Genomic DNA, 19,453 nt, shown 5'->3' with positions numbered 1-19,453 from the left:
GTTTATTTCCTGAATCTCTTTTGGCGAGAGAGGAGCTAAGTGCCCAGAACCTCCGCTTCGGTCAACACGTGTCCTCCGCGTCTTCTGCTTCCTTTCCACCGTCAAGGAGCAGGTGGGTGAGCTTGCTAAATAAGTATCGCGTTATTATAAAACATCAACATGGCACTAAAAAGATAACACCGTTGAAGCTGCTCAGGAACCCAAATGTGAGGGCCTAAGCATTTCCAAGAAACACGAGACAAGTGCGAGAGAAATGCCGAAGCTGCATTTGATCCCGCATCCAGCTCTCGGCGAAAGCTAAGTTTTGAAGAGCAAGGAGGTCATTTGTTCCTCTCCAGGAAGAACTGTCTGAATAATATTTACGGATGAAAGATGCATGTACGCTTTGTAGGATTTTATTACAAGGATTAGGATAGAAAGATACTATATGAATCTGAGGTACAATTCAACTCAGGACGAACGACGAGGCGATTTAAAATCCAACCAATATTTTGATGATATGACTTTGTCCTGGAAAAGCTGCTCTAGTTAGAATATTTATTTTAATGGAATGGTCCCCATAAGTGTCATTAAAGATCGGAAGATTGGAATATCACCCTAGGAAGAGCTTTGGATACTAAACGCACCCTCAGTTTTAATGAGAAAACGTGTCCTGAAACACGGATCCATTGCATATGTAAACACAGTATTTCCAAAGCGCTACTCCTATGTAGGTTTACACTTGCTATTTAGCATAAAGATATTCTTTTCCTTACAGCTTAACATCTTCCCTCCACGTTATAAGTTTAAATGACTAATGACCAAACCCAAATGGATGGTTTCATTGAAGGATTCTCTGGCCAACGAGAATAGCAAGAGGAAGTAACGGTGAGATTTTTTTTTTTAATTTCATCTTTCCCTTTTGAGTCTGTGCCCGTTAGCATCTGTTCTTAAACTTTAAGTCATCTGAAAGATTGCTTCCTGAAACAGAAATCTGTATAAGGAGAGTAAGATGCACAAAAGGGTGATTGAAAAAAACAATCTACTCAACACCATGGTTGCAATGATATGGGGGAAATATAATCGATAAGCTTCAGATGTATTTTACTGATCAATGCAATACTGGTAATTGTCTTATTTTCAATCATCTTAAAATTAAAGTTGAGTTTTTTCTACTGGGAAGTACTTGAGCCTATTATTGATTTGACAGTATGGTGACTTCTGACCACCAACATTAGGCTATGATAACACTGAGCATTCACTTGCACTTCCTGCCAAATGGAAAGTAGACTTTGAGTTACTTGGGTCCTTTTAAATGAATTCATTTACAAGGAAAGTGTTAACCTTTGGAATGCAAACGTATCTCATTTGAGCTTCCAGTGCCTCTTTTGTTCAGGCACACTAAAAACTTTTGCTAACTCCTTGATAAAATGTCTGCAAGTTTGCATCCACTCTCATGTGGGAGGGCTTTAAAAGAGAGATCTTCAAGTCTGTGGCTTTATTCACCCTTGTTGATAAAAATTTATCAAAAACATCCCACCATAACTTACAAGAGACAAAGTTGTTTTGCTAAAGGATGCAGGAACAGGAAAGAGATATGACATCCTATTCGTAGAAGCATATGAACACAGAAGGGTTACACACCACACACGGGTCCAATAAAGGATTCAAAGTTCTCTAAAAGAGACCAAAGGAGATAAATCTTTATTTCCACTGCCCCTCCCAAACAGTCAAGGGCTAAACCCGCAAGAGCGTGATGGCTTGGCGGTTTGGTGGTCCCACTGAAGAGTTCAAAGTCGGTTTTTACTTTGTATTTGGCCCACTGATGTCCGATTTCCAAGATGTTCAGTTCAGAACACAGAAATGAGGGCGAAGACTCCGTAGAGCAAAGCGCAAGGGTACGCGACCAGAAGCTGCTGTCCATCCATGGCCAAGGCAGAGATAAAGATTTTGGAAGCCGAAAAACTGCACCAGCCGATAATTCCAGCGGTCAGGAGAACGCCCACCAGTCCTCTGCAATGACAAGAAAGCCACAAAGCAATCGATGGAATACAGTGAGCATTCATTCATTCATTCAATTGTATTTATGGAGCGCTTACTGTGTGCAGAGCACTGTGCTAAGCGCTTGGGAAGTACAAGTTGGCAACATAAAGAGACGGTCTCACAGTCTGGAAGTCACACAGCTTGACAACTGGCGGAGCCGGATTAGAACCCACGACCTCTGACTCCAAAGCCCGGGCTCTTTTCACCGAGCCACGCTGCTTCTCTATATTTAATGAGCGCTTACTGCGTGCACAGCATCGGACTAAGTGATTGGGAGAGTACAATATAGCATACACACTCCCTGCCCATTTGTACACGGCAAGTGTTTACACTGAATTCCGTACTAATAGATTAAAAAGAACGGTTCTTCAATTCCCTGGTCCTGAGCAGATTTTCTTGATGGAGAAAAATGCTTGCTGGGGGGGGGACTCTGCGGTACCTAATTTAACAGAGCCGTTCCCAAAAGGGGGAAGACTGTACTCAGCAGAATTAGACCTTCACCACTAACACCAAAGTGAAAATGGCACGATACTTACTGCAATGAAAACACCACAGCAAAACTGGAAAGGAGGATCATGGGAAGAAGGCAGTACCCGAGAACGCTGGCGACACAGCCGAACGAGACTCCCGTCATGCTCATTAGGTTCAAAAGACAAAACATTCCTAGACAGCCAATCGCGCTGATCCCATATACGTATCCAAACTGAATTTTGCCGGCCTGGGGGATGAGAAGATAAGCACGTTACAAAGCTGAAGCCATCGTGCTGGGACAGCGCCTAAGGGGAGAAACTGAGTGAGTGAAACTCCATCTGCGCCAACATCTCCACAGACGGGCGCGTGCAACGGTTCCGGTGAGAACTTTCCCAGGAGTGCCCGGAGAGAGGTGAGAAGGGTGGCCTATTGACGGTATTTATTGAACGCCGTGCTAAGCGCTTGGGAGAGTACAACGTGACAGAGCTCGTAGACACATTCCCTGCCCTCTGCTTTCACCGGAAGGCCCACGCTTCAAACGTAAGAGAGGCAATGGACACACTCTGATTTTTCTCATAGCAGTTCTGTGGGCCCGGGGACTGCGGAAAACTCCAATGCCAAGAATGGTCGGGGTGTGTTTGGATGAAATCCTGGTCCCTTCTGCATCTCTCTGAATTGCCTCTCTTTATTCACTCCTGCCTCAGCCTTATAGCATCATCATCAATCTTATTTATTGAGCACTTACTATGTGCAGAGCACTGTACTAAGCGCTTGGGAAGTACAAATTGGCAACGTATAGAGACAGTCCCTACCCAACAGTGGGCTCACAGTCTAAAAGAGGGAGACAGAGAACAAAACCAAACATACTAACAAAATAAAACAGCAATTATATACATATCCATAATTTACTCATTTACATTAATGTCTCTGTCCCCCTCTAGACTCCAGTCCTGAGCTCGCTTTGGACAAGGGATACGTCTGTGAAAATGTTTCCCGGTACTCTCCCAAGCGCTTAGTACAGTGCTCTGCACACAGTAAGCACTCAATTAATACGACTGACTGACTGACCTATCGTGCTGGAGCACGTGAGTTCTGGAGCAGGCCCTCAGTGAGAGGGGTAATGAAGGTAAAGAAGATGTTTTTTGGCCTGGAAGTTCGGCAGTTTGTAGTATCAGGTAGAGGGAAAGGCAGTTCCCTCTGGTCTCCACCGTATCCTGGCTCCAGGCCTTGCACCCCCCCAGGGACTGGTCTTAATTCCAAGCGCCATTTCTAAAGGAAGACTGGAAATGCAAGGTCACATTCTAAAAATTGGGCCCTCGAGCCCCTTAGAGAGACTGGTCACCCCTCCCAGAGGCAGGAGTGCAGGGTGTAGCTTTAGAGGTGGAGTTTTGAGACTCATCCCAAGTTACTTGGTACCCTAGGAATCAGATTGTGCCCCCAAGTTGCTTGTATAGACCCGCTGCCCTGACTTTCTCCCCCTGACCAAACCAGCTAAAAAATTTCCGATGTTACTAGGAGCAGCTGTAGCACCTTGAATCCCAGAATATCTTCCCAGGTAGCACACAAGGGGGTCGAAAACACAGGCTATATGTAACATAGTTGGACAAGCTAGAGGCATTTTAATTTCTGTCATGCTCATATTAGTATCTTGCTTCAGTTCCTATCAAGCGAGTAGTTTTGCCCTGTCTCATTTGAAGGTTATCGATCCACGGAAAAGTATCAGGTCCCAGAATCTGTTCACTGGAGTTTACTGTTCCCCTCGAGGTTCAGCTGCAAAAATCACTTTTGATTTGGGCAAATGATGAAATCTGGGGAGGATTTCAGGAGGGAGGGGTTCATAATCTGAAAAAAGCAATCTGCTTCCTAAAAAAAAAGAGGTGTTTTTATGGAAACCTGCTCACAGACATCAGGTCACTCATATATGTAAAGGAGGGGAATGAACTTTGTCATCACTTAGGGGGATGTCAGCAGGTTTTCCCATATGTATATGATCAATTTATTAGTGAAGTGTGACAATGAGGAAAAACACACGCTTATCGTCTCTGCCAGCTGCGTTTCAATTCCCTTTTAGCCATACTGATTAATTCGATAATGAACACGTTCTCGATTTTCATTTGCTAATACTGGAATTTGTGAACTGTAAAAGTCCTTTTCGACATCAGTTAGTAAAGCGTATGCCTCAAATCAATTGGTCATGAAGCACGCCTGTGCCAGGGGACAGAACAGCTTTGCAAAAGTACCTTTGAACCAAATACTAAACTATGAAAATAATTTAGCTTCTGCCTGTATTTTTTTAACCAGTGGCAAACAGGAAGATGATCCATGGAAAAGTATCAGGTCCCAGAACGTATACACTGGAATTTACTGTTCCCCTCGAGGTTCAGCTGCAAAAATCTGCCAAACTGGCATGTTATACCAAAGAAATGCTATCATTCTTTACCTCGAGAACCCGTAAACAAATTCCATTTCCATTCCACGTGGGACATCAAAGGGCTTTAAAGAGGCTTCAGATCAATTATGGGGCTCTTGTTTTAAATGTTATTTTTCATAGGACCCTCGCTTTCGACACTTGAATAATTTTTAAAGTAGGAGGCGGAGAATCGGCCGTCATTGTAACGCCCTTCCCATTGTTAGGAGTGGTTCAGTGGGTTTGGACGGATGGATAATTTTTTTTTTATCCCCTTCCAAACTATTTGGAAGGCTCCAATAAACTAGAGTGCTAGAAAATGGACCCTTAATCAGTGAGCTCTTGATGAAAATTCTGAGGCGACTCTGAATACTCACTTTGGCCAATACGCCTTAGAAAAACATAGATGCTCAAAACCGTATCACTCACCAGTAACAACGTGGCTCCGAAGGCTAAGCAGAAAACCATTGGCCCGGCCAAATCGGTCTCATTCATGATGCTGCCATCTGCTACTTTTAAGGGGTGGAGGACTGTTAAGGTTTTCTGCCAGATGTGGTCAAAATTGATTCCTAATTCTGTAGGAAGGACAACAAAAAGAAAGTTCAGGAGTCTGGATTTTTTTTATCGTTCTTTTTACAACTGTGCTCTGCAACTCCGTCTCTGAATAATCACCCTTGTTGCTCTAGGGCCACAACAGTCTGGAGGAAAGAGCACGGGCCTAAGAGTCAGAGGCCCTGGGTTCTCAGTTCGATTCTGCCACTTGTTCGCTGTGTGACCTCGGGTAAGTCACTTAACTTCTTGGTGCCTCAGTTCCCTCATCTACAAAATGGGGATTCAATCCCTGCTCTCCCTCTTACTTCTGTGAGCCCCATGTGGGACCTGATTATCTTGTATCTCTCCCAGAACTTCGAACAGTGCTTGCACAAAGTCAGCGCTTAACAAATACTTCAAAATGCTTCCAGTTCTGCTGTGATGGCACAAGCTTCCTGCCCCTGGAAAAGCTCTTTGGGATAATGCTCTGGGCTCGGGCTGCTGGGAACTAGAATTTACTGACTTTTATTACCCAAGGACAAGTCAATTTGGGTTCAAGGGAAGGGGGAAACAGGAGGCAGTTAGCTAGAACAGGGTGGGAATATGTGAGTGGATTGGTAAAGCCAACTGTGGCCCGTTTAATTCCAGACAGCCAAACCGGCGTACTCTTCAAAATGGGAAAGAGAAACTCAGGGTGGTGGTACTGCCCATTCCGCCAGGTCATTGTAATGGACAATTAATAATTATTAACATCCTGGCTCATACACTCTATCCAAGCCTCGAAAGCTACACGTCGTCATTAACGCACCACTGTCACGTTCAGATGAGGGAAACTATATATTCGCACTACCTTCACTGCAAGCTTACTCCTTGCCAATATCCGGTGAAGGTATTTCTCAAGACGGATCCCATTTAATACGACACAACTTTAACCAACGTTAGATTTTTAAGTGGGTCACATTATAACGAACAACATCTCTACTAAAAAAAAAAAAAAAAGGAGTCGGCAACACTTCTCCCATTCAGGGTTTCTTTTCTAAATTTCAGAAAGAATTCCTATGTAAAACCTGTTTTGGGGGTGACTGCTTACATGCTATGTTGTTAGCTGTGGGAAGTAGCACGGCCTAATGGATTGACCCCGGGCCTGTGAGTCAGAGGACCTGGGTTCTAATCAATCAATCGTATTTATTGAGCGCTTACTGTGTGCAGAGCACTGCACTAAGTGCTTGGGAGGTACAAGTTAATCCTGGCTCAGTCACTGGTCTGCTGTGTGACCTTGGGTGAGTTGCTGAACTTCTCTGCCCTTCGGTTTCCTCAACTGTCAAATAAGGATTCGGGATCTGTTCTCCCTCCTAACTTAGGCTGTGACTGACCTGATTAACTTGCATCTGCCCCAGTGCTTAGAACGGTGCTCGACCCATAGTAAGCATTTAACAAACACCGTAAGAAACAAACTGTCCCCGCCAAAAAAAAAACCAACTTCCTTCAGGCATTAAGTAATTCCTTTTTCAGCCCAATATAGGTCACGGACCAGATTAATCGGGAGGGACCACATCTCCTGGATCCTTTACATTTCAATCAATCAGTGGTATTTATCAAGTGCTTACTGTGTGCAGAGCATGTACTAAGTGCTTGGGAGAGTGCCATATAACTGAGTTAGTTGGCATGCTCCTTGCCCGTGAGTTTACAGTCTAGAGAGGCGGTACAAAGCCATCTGACAGGAGACCAAGTCAACCCCTGGAATCGGTCTAATGGGGCTTGTCTGGGGGTGGTGGGACAGACGGGGATGGGGAGGGGGGCAATTCAAGGGTCCACAGCACGTCAAACCTTTTCAAACCTCCCGCCCTACCCTGCACCGATGGAGGTGGATATATTTTCCAGCTCTGCTGTACGACTGAAAGTGATTTTCTCCGCCAAACATTCAAAGGTAAGTCTGGGCCTTCCGGATTCCCGGAGGCTCTCCGGGCGAGAGGAGAAGGTAACGGCCAGCACTTCGCTCTGGCCTCCGTCACGACGAGGGCTGTACCTGGTGTGATCCGGTGTGACGGAAGTGGGAGGGCCTTGAGATGGGTTGTGAGGCCATTTTCCCAACACAACCGTGCGTCTTTGAAATTTTAACTTCGCCAACCTCAACTGGCACCGCTTTAAATTTAAAATCAACTTCAAGACTCTTCATTCATTCATTCAATCGTATTTACTGAGCGCTTACTGTATGCAGAGCGCTTGGGAAGTACAAAGCGGCGACATATAGAGACGGTCCCTACCCAACCACGGGCTTCAGGACTTGGGGAACAAGAGCAGCCCCATGAAATGAGGTGCAATCCCTTTCATTCTTTATTAATGTTAATAATAATAATAATAATAATAATGGCATTTGTTAAGCGCTTACTGTGTGCAAAGCACCGCTCTAAGCGCTGGGGGGGATACAAGGTGATCAGGTTGTCCCACGTGGGGCTCACAGTCATCATCCCCATTTTACAGATGAGGTCACTGAGGCTCCGAGAAGTTAAGTGACTTGCCCAAGGCCACACAGCAGACATGTGGCAGAGCCGGGATTCAAACCCGTGACCTCTGACTCCAAAGCCCATGCTCTTTCCACTGAGCCACGCTGCTTCTCTCACTATTAATTGCTTCCTCTGTGCCAAGCGCTGGGGTAGACACGAGATAATCAGACCGGACATAGTCTCACACAGGGCTCACAATCGAAGTAGGAGGGAGTAGGATTTCATCTTCATTTTACAGATGAGGGAACGGAGGCACCAAGAAGTGAAGTGACTTGCCTAAGGTCACACACAGCGGACAAGTGGCCGGGTTAGGATCCAAACCCAGATCTTCCGGCTCTGAGGCCTCTGCTTTTTCCACTAACCCACGCTGCCTTCCCGGGTTCCCTGGCTTTCCCATCTCTGCTAGGATTATTTTCTGAAGAGCAGGTCGAGCAGCGGAGACAAGGCCAGAAGGAAAAGAAGGGGAGAGTGGAGAGGGAAGAGACGTCTTGTTGAGGGAAGACGAGAGGATGACTATGCTGCTCTGAGCCTTCTTGCAGAAGGGCACGTAAGTGGTCAGTATTAAGTGGTAGATAATTCAGGATTTAACTTCTCCTCCGACTGAGGACTCCATGGACGCAGGGATCATTTTTAATTGCATTTTCCTTGGACTTTCCCAGGCCTCTGGTGCAACAATTACTGCTGATGAAGAAAACCGACAGCACCGTTTTGTCAGCTAAGAATCAGAGCAAAGGACCTGGGACAATCTTTGCAAGAAGTCAGGAAGAAGGTAAGGAGAAGAAAAGGTACAGAAATATTACTACGCATATATCCTTCCTCTCCCCTTTTGGCTGGGGCCCCTCTTCTTTCCTTCCCCGGCTGCTGGGAGCCTGCAGAGGTGGTCCCTGGCCCCTTACCACGGACAATTTTCCTTCCTTAAATCGTCCTGCCTCCGGAAATGAGGGTATTTGTTAAGCACTTACTATGTATCCAACACCGTACAAAATGCTGGGGGACACCCACGGGTAATCAGGTCCCGCACGGGACTCGCAGTTTAAGCAGGAGGGAGAACGGGTGTTCAGTCCCCATGGTGCAGATGGGAGAACTGAGGCACGGAGAAGCGAAGTGACTTGCCCAAGGTCAAGCAGCAGGTGGTGGAGCTGGGATTAGCGGGCCCCGCACTCTTTCCACTAGGCCGGCTGCTGCTTCCCAGCTCCTGGAGTCAGTTTTAAGTCTACGGCCAAAGTGGTGACCTTGGGCCAGTCACTTCACGTCTCTGGACCTGTTACCTCATCTGTAAAAAGGCGATGAAGAGTGTGAGCCCCATGGGGAACAGGGACTGTGTTCAATCTGATTCACTTGTATCTATCTACCTCAGTGCTCAGAACAGTGCTTGGCACATGGTAAGCACTTAACAAGTACCATAATTATCATTACTACTACTACTAAAGAGAAAGTTGTGTGTGGAAACCCCAGGAGGACACTCTCCTCACACACAGTGGCTCTCTCCCTACTGAAAGACACCGGTCCCTTCGTCTCCTATAGCTGGCTCTTACGGCACGTACAGCCTGCGTTTACAATGATGATAATAATGATGGCATTTACTAAGCGCTTACTATGTGCAAAGCGCCGTTCTAAGCGCTGAGGAGGTTACAAGGCGATCAGGTTGTCCCACGGGGGGCTCACAGTCTTAATCTCCATTTTACAGATGAGGGAACCGAGGCCCGGAGAAGTGAAGCGACTTGCCCAAAGTCACCCAGCTGACAGTCGGCGGAGCCGGGATTTGAACTCATGACCTCTGACTCCAAAGCCCGGGCTCTTTCCACTGAGCCACGCTGCTTCTGCCGTTCCTAAATCGATCTCTGCTCTGCGACCTTGGGCAAGTCACTTCACTTCCTCTGGGCCTCCGTCACCTCATCTGCAAAAGACGACGATGTGCCGCCGTTACCTCACCTGGATTAAGACGATGAGCCCCAGGTACGGCAGAGGCGGTGTCCAACCTCACCCAGCGCTTAGTACAGTGCCTAGCACGAGGGTAGGCGCTTAAGAAGCGCCAAAAACGAGCCCAACGGATGGGAAAAGTGGCTCGCGCGGGCGGCCGACCGATCTTACCTTCTAGTAGAGGCGGCTCATCCTCGAAGTTGCTTCCGTAGAAGGACTGGGGTGTGGTGGGAGTGTAGGCCGGCGCCGGCTGGAAGATCTGGCCCGTGTACGGCTGCTGGGCCTGCATCATGTCCGGAGGGACGAAGCCGCCTTGCTGTGGGAGCTCATAGCCGGGATACTGTCTGTCCGGGAAAAGGCCAACGCTAAATCAGTTCTGAGACGCTACCGGGGAAACGCCGACGAGTTCACCGGGCGCTCTTGAGGGGCCCTTTGCTTCCTTTTATACTGACACATTGCTGTCCTCATTTGGAAAGACCAAACGGATTTCATTCATTCATTCATTCAATCGTATTTATTCAGCGCTTACTGTATGCAGAAAACTGTACTAAGCGCTTGGGAAGTACAAGGTGGCAACATAGAGAGACGGTCCCTACCCAACAGTGGGCTCACAGTCTAGAAGATTTCTTGTCTGACTTCCGTCCTCTGTGGGCAGCGCGCGTTTATGCCGTAATCGAACGCTTAACTACCGGTGCTGCGTCACGCGCTCAAATTCCACCGTCCGGATAGTACAGTGCCCGGCACACAGCACGCACTTAACAGATATCACCGTTATTATTATATCGCGGCGACAAAGGGAGAATCTTATCTTTTTAATTAGCGGGTCACGATCGGAAGATTTCAGAAGGTTCTCAATACCCTAGTCCAACTCACTTTCCTTTCATTCGTTCCAATCAATTACGGTGCCTTAGAATGAGACAGCGTTCCGTTTTTGCCCTTTTCCTGCCTTAGGATCTCTTTAGGAAGTCCCTAATCTGGTCATTAGGCTTAATGAATGCCAGCGATCCCCCAGGGCTCTCTGCTAAATTCATCATTATACTGCTTTCTGGTCAAAGATCTAGTTTCTTGTCACAGTTTTGGCTGCTCTCCTTTTTGCAGGAAGTTCTAGATGGTTCTTTGCCCCAATTCTGCCTCTTGCAGCCCTGATATCCCTCTCAGTCCTCTCTCTCTTTTTCTCTCCTCAAAATGGGTGCGTTTAAGGCTAACAACTCATGATAATTTGCTGCCCCGTTGCGGGGCCCAGACTTCTTAGAGATTAACGCCACAAAACCTCCGCCTTGAATGAAAGCCACAGGGAAAATAGCTGAGAAGCAACTTTCACTTTACAAAATCCCCACGGAAAATCCCAGCCTTCCTTTCCCCAATCCCGCGCCACGCGGAGCATCCACTGCTCTCATCCCCAGGTGAAGAACTGCTATAGCTTTTCCTTTTCATCTCCGCAACCTTCCCCTTGTCCCAAATTCAAGCGCTTAATGCTTTGCGTACAGTAAGTGCTCAATAAATACGATTGAATGAATGAATTCAAGGTGCTGCCAAATGCTATTCCTAGTTAGTCTTCCCCCAGGATTAATGTCTACCCATCTTCGAGATGGCAGTGACAACTGCAGCAGTAAAGTCACCCTGTCACAGGCTTCATAATTGGGGCATTTATCAAGTTCTTGTTTTGTTGGAAGCACGGGGCTGATGCAAGGATAGATTGTCCCACACAGGACTCATAATCTATCTTTTGATTCACGCCTCCTTCAGCCCCACAGCACTTATGTACACATCCATAATTTATTTATATTAATCTGCCTCCTCTTTTTTCTGCTGGTAGTTAAGCGCTTACTATGTGCCAGGCACTGTTCTAAGAGTAAGAACGGGTATTGAATCCCCATTTTACAGATGAGGTAACTAGGGTACAGAGAAGTATAGTGACCTCCCCAAGGTCACGCAGCAGACAAGTGATGGAATTAGAACCCAGGTCCTTTAACTCCCAGACTCCACTAGGCCATGCTGCTTCTCTCACTTTAGAAATAGGAAACTTTCCCAGATTTTGGAAAAATCTGCATAAATCAGCTGCCATTTGACTAACAATACTACGTTACCTATGCAACCGATCGCTTTACAAATGTCTTTCAATTTAGCTCTTTCAAATGGTCCTGACTCTGGCCAACACAGATAAAATACTGACTTGCAGGAACTTCTAGAAAGTTATGTGAGAAATAAGCACTTAGTAGTTCAGGATATGCACCCTCTGAAATGGAGAAATGTCCTTTTTCTTATACAGCCCTATTTTCAGCTGAGATATGGAAGTAAGAATATCAGGCGGTTAAAAATAGGCCTCGGAATGAAACATGCCATGTTACCTTAAATATGGAGTTGGTACGGTGACTCTCTAATTCTGTGACTCTGTAAGGCGCTTTCAGAGACTTTGCTGACAGTTACTATTTGAGGTGGATGAGGTTCTGGAAATACTATTCCGGGTTCAGTTTTCTCCTTCTCCAGAGGAGAAAATAGAAGTGGTAACTTCCTTCCCATTTACCTAGCATTACAGTTGGAGGATTTCAGTGACCCGATTTTTGTCGTCTCTTGTAGGCTAAGCTCTCTGGGAGCAGGGATCGCATCGGCCCGTGCTGGTGCATTGTACTTTCCCAAGAGCTTAGTACAATGCTCCGCACACAGTTAAGTGCCCAATAAATACCATTGATTATTTTGCATTAAAATCTATTCATCATCGTAGAAGGCAATCACTCTGGTCATTGAGCCGGCCATCCTAATCTCTGTTCTGCTGACAAAGTGCGCGGGAAGGGAGGGGCGGGGGGGAAACCCCATAACCGTTAGGCTTACATCCTATTCTATTTATTCTATTCTATTTTATTCATTCATTCATTCATTCATTCATTGACTTATTCTGTTCTATTTCATTTATTTTGTTAATATGTTTGGTTTTGTTCTCTGTCTCCCCCTTCTAGACTGTGAGCCCACTGTTGGGTAGGGACCATCTCTATATGTTGCCAACTTGTACTTCCCAAGCGCTTAGTACAGTGCTCTGCCCACAGTAAGCGCTCACTAAATACGACTGACTCCAAGTTCCTTCACCAAATCAGGAATACCGCCATTTTACCTGCCTCAGTTGCCGCGTTTTCTGCAACGGACCTCAATCAAATGGCCACGTGGAAGTTTACGATGATAATACTGGAGCTCACAAAAGGAAAAACGCTCTCCTATTTAGGGCTACTTTCAGGCCTCACTACTGTCCATGGCCTTTTTAAGTTTAATGATGGTTAGGTTTAAACCACTAAATAAATCCCTTGGGTATTTAAAAAAAAAAAGGCCCCGCTGCAAACTAAATGTGAATCCGTTTTCTAGGGCATGTCTGTTTCTGGCTGCGGAGTGGAAAATTTTGCTTGGACTTTTCAGGCAGTTTGAAAGGTACCGCACTAGTCGGTCAACAACAGTTTGGCACAGGTTTCTAAATCTTGCCAAATGGGAAGGACAGAGGAGAGTAGCATTAGCGATACTGGGACAATTATGTGAGGCCCGAAAGTCACGATGGGCCCTGGGGTGGGGGGAAGAAGCAAGGCCAGGATCAAACCAACCTCTGCGTCGTCGGAGCTGAAACTTTGAACCTGACTGCCAGCAGCGGAGAGGTCCGGGGATCTTGTCCGGACTCTGCCACTTGTCTGCTGTGTGACCTCCGGCAAGTCGCTTCACCTCTCTGTCCCTCAGTTCCCTCATCGGTAAAATGGGGATTAGGACTGGGGGCCCCACGTGGGACAGGGACCGCGTCCAGCCGCACTACCTCGTATCTACCCCGGTGCTTAGACCAACGCCTGGCACGCCGAAGGTGCTCAACAAATGCCACAATTTTTATTATTAGAAATTCAGGTGCACGTGGAGGAAGTAAACCAACCCTTTTCCTCTTTTCACTCCCGTCAACAACGCTAAAGGGGGTGGGAGGGAGGCCATACCCCCCGGTAGCCCTATCTTTCCAGGGCCACTGCTATAAACCCGAACACAATTCATGAACCTTTCCCTCTGTTGAGCCTAGGCTGTCGCCGGTTATTAAGGACATTACTTTATCAACGACTAAACGATAGAAACAAAAATGCAAAAGCCGTCAAGTTACTTGCTGTAGGGTCCCCCACTTCCACTGTAATCATAGGACTGCTGAGTCTGGTCATCGATGCTGTAACTCGTTTGGTAGAAATCCGTGTTGAAGTTGTCAAACCCTGACATTGCAAAGGATCTGGGGAAGAAGAGAAAGAGAGAAAGGGCGCATTGGTGTAAAATTCGGTCTCAGGATGCCCCTGCCCTCGTCACGCTGGAACGACTTGACGTTAAAGCTTGGCACATAGTAAGCGCTTAATAAATCAATCAATCAATCGTATTTATTGAGTGCTTACTATGTGCAGAGCACTGTTCTAAGCGCTTGGGAAGTACAAATTGGCAACATAAATGCCATCATTATTATTATTAGTAGTAGTAGTAGTAGTAGCAGTGTAGCTTAATGGAGAGAGCACAGGCCCCGGAGTCGAGTTCTAACCCCTCTCTGCCAATTACTTGCGGTGTGACCCTGGGCAAGCCACTTCACTTCTCTCTGCCTCAGTTCCCTCCACTGTAAAGAGAAACTGCATGGCCTGGTGGGTAGAGCGCGGGCCTGGGAATCAGAATCAATAAAGATGGCATCTGTTAAGCGCTTACTATGTGCAAAGCACTGTTCTAAGTGCTGGGGGGGGATACAAGGTGATCAGGTTGTCCCATGTGGGGCTCACAGACATAATCCCCATTTTACAGATGAGGGAACTGAGGCCCAGAGAAGTTAAGTGACTTGCCCAAGGTCACACAGCAGACATGTGGCGGAGCCGGGACTCGAACCCATGACCTGTGACTTCAAAGCCCATGCTCTTTCCACTGAGCCAAGCTGCTTCTCTAAGCAAGGTCATGGGGTCCCTCCACCTGTCTGCTGTGTGGCCTGGGGCGAGTGGCTTTGCTTCTCTGGGCCCCAGTTCCCTCATCTATAAATGGGGATTAAGACCGTTAGCCCCATGCGGGACAGGGACTGTGTCTAACCTGATTTGCTTGTATTTACCCCGGCGCCTGGTACGGTGCCTGGGACATAGTAAGCCCTTAACAAATACCACAATTATTATTATTCTACATTTTACATGGGCTGTGAGCCCGATGTCGAGGGACTGTCTCTATTTGTTGCCAATTTGTACTTCCCAAGCGCTCAGTACAGTGCTCTGCACATAGTAAGCGCTCAATAAATACGATTGTTGATGATGATGATGATGATGTGGGACATGGATTGGGTCCAACCTGATTAACCTGTGCCTTTCCCGGCACTCAGAAAAGTGCTGCCCACATTCACTCATTCAATCCAAGTCATATGTGTGCCAAGCACTGTACTAAGCGCTTCGGAAAGTACAATTCAGCAATAAAGAGTGACAATCCCTTTTAGACTGTGAGCCCACTGTTGGGTAGGGACTGTCTCTATATGTTGCCAATTTGTACTTCCCAAGCGCTTAGTACAGTGCTCTGCACATAGTAAGCGCTCAATAAATACGATTGATGATGATGATGATGATATACATATACACAGGTACATATTTACATACATATATTGTACATATTTATTCCATTTATTTTATTAATATGTTTTGTTTTGTTGTCTGTCTCCCCCCTTCTAGACTGTGAGCCCACTGTTGGGTAGGGACTGTCTCTATATGTTGCCAATTTGTACTTCCCAAGCGCTTAGTACAGTGCTCTGCACATAGTAAGCGCTCAATAAATACGATTGATGATGATGATGATGATATACATATACACAGGTACATATTTACATACATATATTGTACATATTTATTCTATTTATTTTATTAATATGTTTTGTTTTGTTGTCTGTCTCCCCCCTTCTAGACTGTGAGCCTGCTGTTGGGTAGGGACCGTCTCTATATGTTGCCAACTTGTACTTCCCAAGCGCTTAGTACAGTGCTCTGCACACAGTAAGCGCTCAATAAATACGATTGATGATGACGATAATCCCTGCCCACAACGAGCTCACAGTCTCGGGGGGGTGGGGAGACAGGCATTAATACAGAGAAAGAGACAACCATTTAAATAAATAAAATGACAGATGGATGCTGAGGTGCTGTGGGGTGGAGAGAGGGGGGGAAGAGCAAAGGCAGCAAGTCGCAGAAGGGAGTGGCAGATGAAGAAAAGTGGGGCTTAGTCTGGGAATAATAATCATAATAATAATAATGATGGCATTTATTAAGCGCTTACTATGTGCAAAGCATTCATTCATTCAATCGTATTTATTGAGAACTTACTATGTGTAGAGCACTGTACTGAGCGCTTGGGAAGTACAAGTTGGCAACACATAGAGATGGTCCCTACCCAACAGTGGGCTCACAGTCTAGAAGGGGGAGACAGACAACAAAACATATTAATAAAATAAATAGAATAAATATGTACAATATACGTATGTAAATATGTACCTGTATATATGCTTGTACATATTTATTACTCTATTCTACTTGTACAGATCTATTCTATTTATTTTATTTTGTTAATATGTTTGGTTTTGTTCTCTGTCTCCCCCTTCTAGACTGTGAGCCCACTGTTGGGTAGGGACCGTCTCTATATGTTGCCAACTTGTACTTCCCAAGCGCTTAGTACAGTGCTCTGCACACAGCAAGCGCTCAATACGATTGATTGATTGACTGATTGATGTACAAGTAAAATAAATAGAGTAATAAATATGTACTAACGTATATACATATACAAAGCACTGTTCTAAGCGCTGGGGAGGTTCCAAGGTGATCAGGTTGTCCCACAGTGGGCTCACAGTCTTAATCCCCATTTTCCAGATGAGGTCACTGAGGCCCGGAGAAGTGAAGTGACTGGCCCAAAGTCACCCAGCTGACAATTGGCAGAGCCGGGACTGGAACCCATGACCTCTGACTCCAAAGCCCGGGCTTTTTCCACGGAGCCACGCTGCTTCTCATGCAGTTAGGTATATAAATGTCATTTTATTTATTTATAGTGATGCCTGTTTACTTGTACTGATGTCTGCCTCCTCCCTCCCTTTGGACTGCGAGCTGGCTGTGGGCGGGGACTGTCACTGTCTATGGCTGTACTGTCCTGTCCCAAGCGCTTAGCACAGTGCTCTGCACACAGAAATAATAATAATAATAATAATAGCATTTGTTAAGAGCTTACTATGTGCAAAGCACTGTTCTAAGCTCTGGATTAGATACCAGGTGATCAGGTTGTCATCATCATCATCATCAATCGTATTTATTGAGCGCTTACTGTGTGCAGAGCACTGTACTAAGCGCTTGGGAAGTACAAGTTGGCAACATATAGAGACAGTCCCTACCCAACAGTGGGCTCACAGTCTAAAAGGGGGAGACAGAGAACAAAACCAAACATACTAACAAAATAAAATAAATAGAATAGATATGTACAAGTAAAATGAATAGAGTAATAAATATGTACAAACATATATACATATATACAGGTGTCCCACAGAGGGCTCACAGTCTTCACCCCCATTTTCCAGATGAGGGAACTGAGGCCCAGAGAAGTGACTTGTCCAAAGTCACCCAGCTGATGAGGCAGGGCCGGGCTTTGAACCCACGACCTCTGACTCCAAAGCCCGTGCTCTTTCCATGGAGCCACGCTGCTTCTCATGCAGTTCGGTATATAAATGTCATTTTATTTATTTATAATGATGCCTGTTTACCTGTACTGATGTCTGCCTCCTCCCTCCCTCTGGACTGTGAGCTGGTTGTGGGCGGGGACTGTCACTGCCTATGGCTGTATCGTCCTGTCCCAAGCGCTTAGCACAGTGCTCTGCACACAGAAATAATAATAATAATAATGATGGCATTTGTTAAGAGCTTACTATGTGCAAAGCACTGTTCTAAGCTCTGGATTAGACACAAGGTGATCAGGTTGTGCCACAGGGGGCTCACAGTCTTCATCCTCATTTGACAGATGAGGGAACTGAGGCCCAGAGAAGTGAGGTGACTTCCCCAAAGTCAACCAGCTGACAAGTGGCGGAGCCGGGATTAGAACCCATGACCTCTGACTCCAAGCCCGTGCTCTTTCCACGGAGCCACGCTGCTTCTCGTGCAGTTTGGTGTATAAATGTCATTTTATTTATTTATAATGATGCCTGTTTACGTGTACTGATGTCTGCCTCCTCCCTCCCTTTGGACTGCGAGCTGGTTGTGGGTGGGAACTGTCACTGTCTACGGCTTTATCGTCCTGTCCCAAGCGCATAGCACAGTGCTCTGCACACAGAAATAATAATAATAATAATAGCATTTGTTAAGAGCTTACTATGTGCAAAGCACTGCTCTAAGCTCTGGATTAGATACCAGGTGATCCGGTTGTCCCACAGAGGGCTCACAGTCTTCACCCCCATTTTCCAGATGAGGAAACTGAGGCCCAGAGAAGTGAAGCGACTTGCCCCAAGTCACCCAGCTGACAAGAGGCGGGGCCGGGATTTGAACCCACGACCTCTGACTCCAAGCCCGGGCTTTTCCCACGCAGCCACGCTGCTTCTCATGCAGTTCGGTGTGCAAATGCCATTTTATTTATTTCTTCTAGACTGTGAGCCCGTTGTTGGGTAGGGACCGTCTCTAGATGTTGCCACCTTGGACTTCCCAAGCGCTTAGTACAGTGCTCTGCACACAGTAAGCGCTCAATAAATACGACTGAATGATTGATTGATTGATTGATTATCGTGAGGCCTGTTAGCTTGTACTGATGTCTGCCTCCTCCCCGCCTCTGGCAGTGGGCGGGGACTGGCACTGTTTACGGCTGGGCCGTCATTCATTCATTCGTATTCATTCATTCATTCAATCGTATTTATTGAGCGCTTACTGTGTGCTGAGCACTGTACTAAGCGCTTGGGAAGTACAAATTGGCAACATACAGAGACGGTCCCTACCCAACAGTGGGCTCAGTCCGGGCCCAAGCGCTCAGCACACAGCAGGCGCTCGGGATGGATGAATGAATGCTTGCATGAATGAATGCATGCATGAATGAATGAACGAATGCATGCATGCATCCATGCACGGGTGCATGCAGGACACTCACCGGGCGCAGCGGTGGCTGCAGCGGCCTGAGACCCCGGACCCCCGACCGGCCCCGTTGCAACGTGTCACCGGGAAGACCAACTGCTTCCGGGTCACAGCGGTTGGCGCAGCCGCAGATCGGGGCCGCGGGGCTCCGGCAGCCTCGCGCATGCGCAGACCACGGGTGGCTGGAGAGGGCCGGCAGCCCTGCGCATGCGTGGTCGCGCCTTAGCCCAGAGGGCCGGCGGCCTCGCGCATGCGCAGACCACGGGGAGGCTGGGGAGGGCCGGCAGCCTCGCACATGCGCAGACCACGGGGAGGCTGGGGAGGGCCGGCAGCCTTGCGCATGCGCGGAGGCGCCTTAGCAATCCCGGCCGGCTAGCGGGAGGCTGCGGGGGGCCGGCAGCCTCGCACATGCGCAGACCACGGTGAGGCTGGGGAGGGCCGGCAGCCTCGCACATGCGCAGACCACGGGGAGGCTGGGGAGGAGCGGCAGCCCTGCGCGTGCGCGGTCGCGCCTT

The 19,453-nt window shown here is 47.0% G+C and overlaps 1 protein-coding gene across 1 annotated transcript; it reads right to left on the bottom strand.

Annotated features, from left to right (window-relative positions):
- Positions 1 to 1,640: 1,640 nt before the first annotated feature.
- On the bottom strand, positions 1,641 to 19,050 carry YIPF5 (Yip1 domain family member 5). Its single transcript, XM_038740730.1, has 6 exons — positions 18,955 to 19,050; positions 13,967 to 14,086; positions 10,027 to 10,199; positions 5,330 to 5,475; positions 2,559 to 2,740; positions 1,641 to 1,992 (listed from the first exon to the last, which is right to left on the bottom strand). The coding sequence occupies exons 2-6, from the start codon at positions 14,074 to 14,076 to the stop codon at positions 1,830 to 1,832; spliced, it is 774 nt and encodes a 257-aa protein (XP_038596658.1). The 5' UTR covers positions 14,077 to 14,086; positions 18,955 to 19,050; the 3' UTR covers positions 1,641 to 1,829.
- Between the last annotated feature and the right edge of the window lie 403 nt (positions 19,051 to 19,453).

The sequence above is a fragment of the Tachyglossus aculeatus genome, chromosome X1, assembly GCF_015852505.1.
Source record: "Tachyglossus aculeatus isolate mTacAcu1 chromosome X1, mTacAcu1.pri, whole genome shotgun sequence".
In the NCBI taxonomy this organism is placed as follows: Eukaryota; Metazoa; Chordata; class Mammalia; order Monotremata; family Tachyglossidae; genus Tachyglossus; species Tachyglossus aculeatus.
Note: the sequence above shows the minus strand (reverse complement) of the source record. Positions and strands in the feature narration are given on the sequence as shown.

Bases quoted from the DNA above. Each gene is read 5' to 3' on its own strand.
- YIPF5 (XM_038740730.1), bottom strand. From the start codon at position 14,076: ATGTCAGGGTTTGACAACTTCAACACGGATTTCTACCAAACGAGTTAC. The intron at 10,200-13,966 runs GTAACTTGACGG...TTTCCCGGACAG, and splicing joins AGTGGGGGACCCTACAGCAA to ACAGTATCCCGGCTATGAGC. The intron at 5,476-10,026 runs GTAAGATCGGTC...TCCTTCCTACAG, and splicing joins TGAGCCGCCTCTACTAGAAG to AATTAGGAATCAATTTTGAC.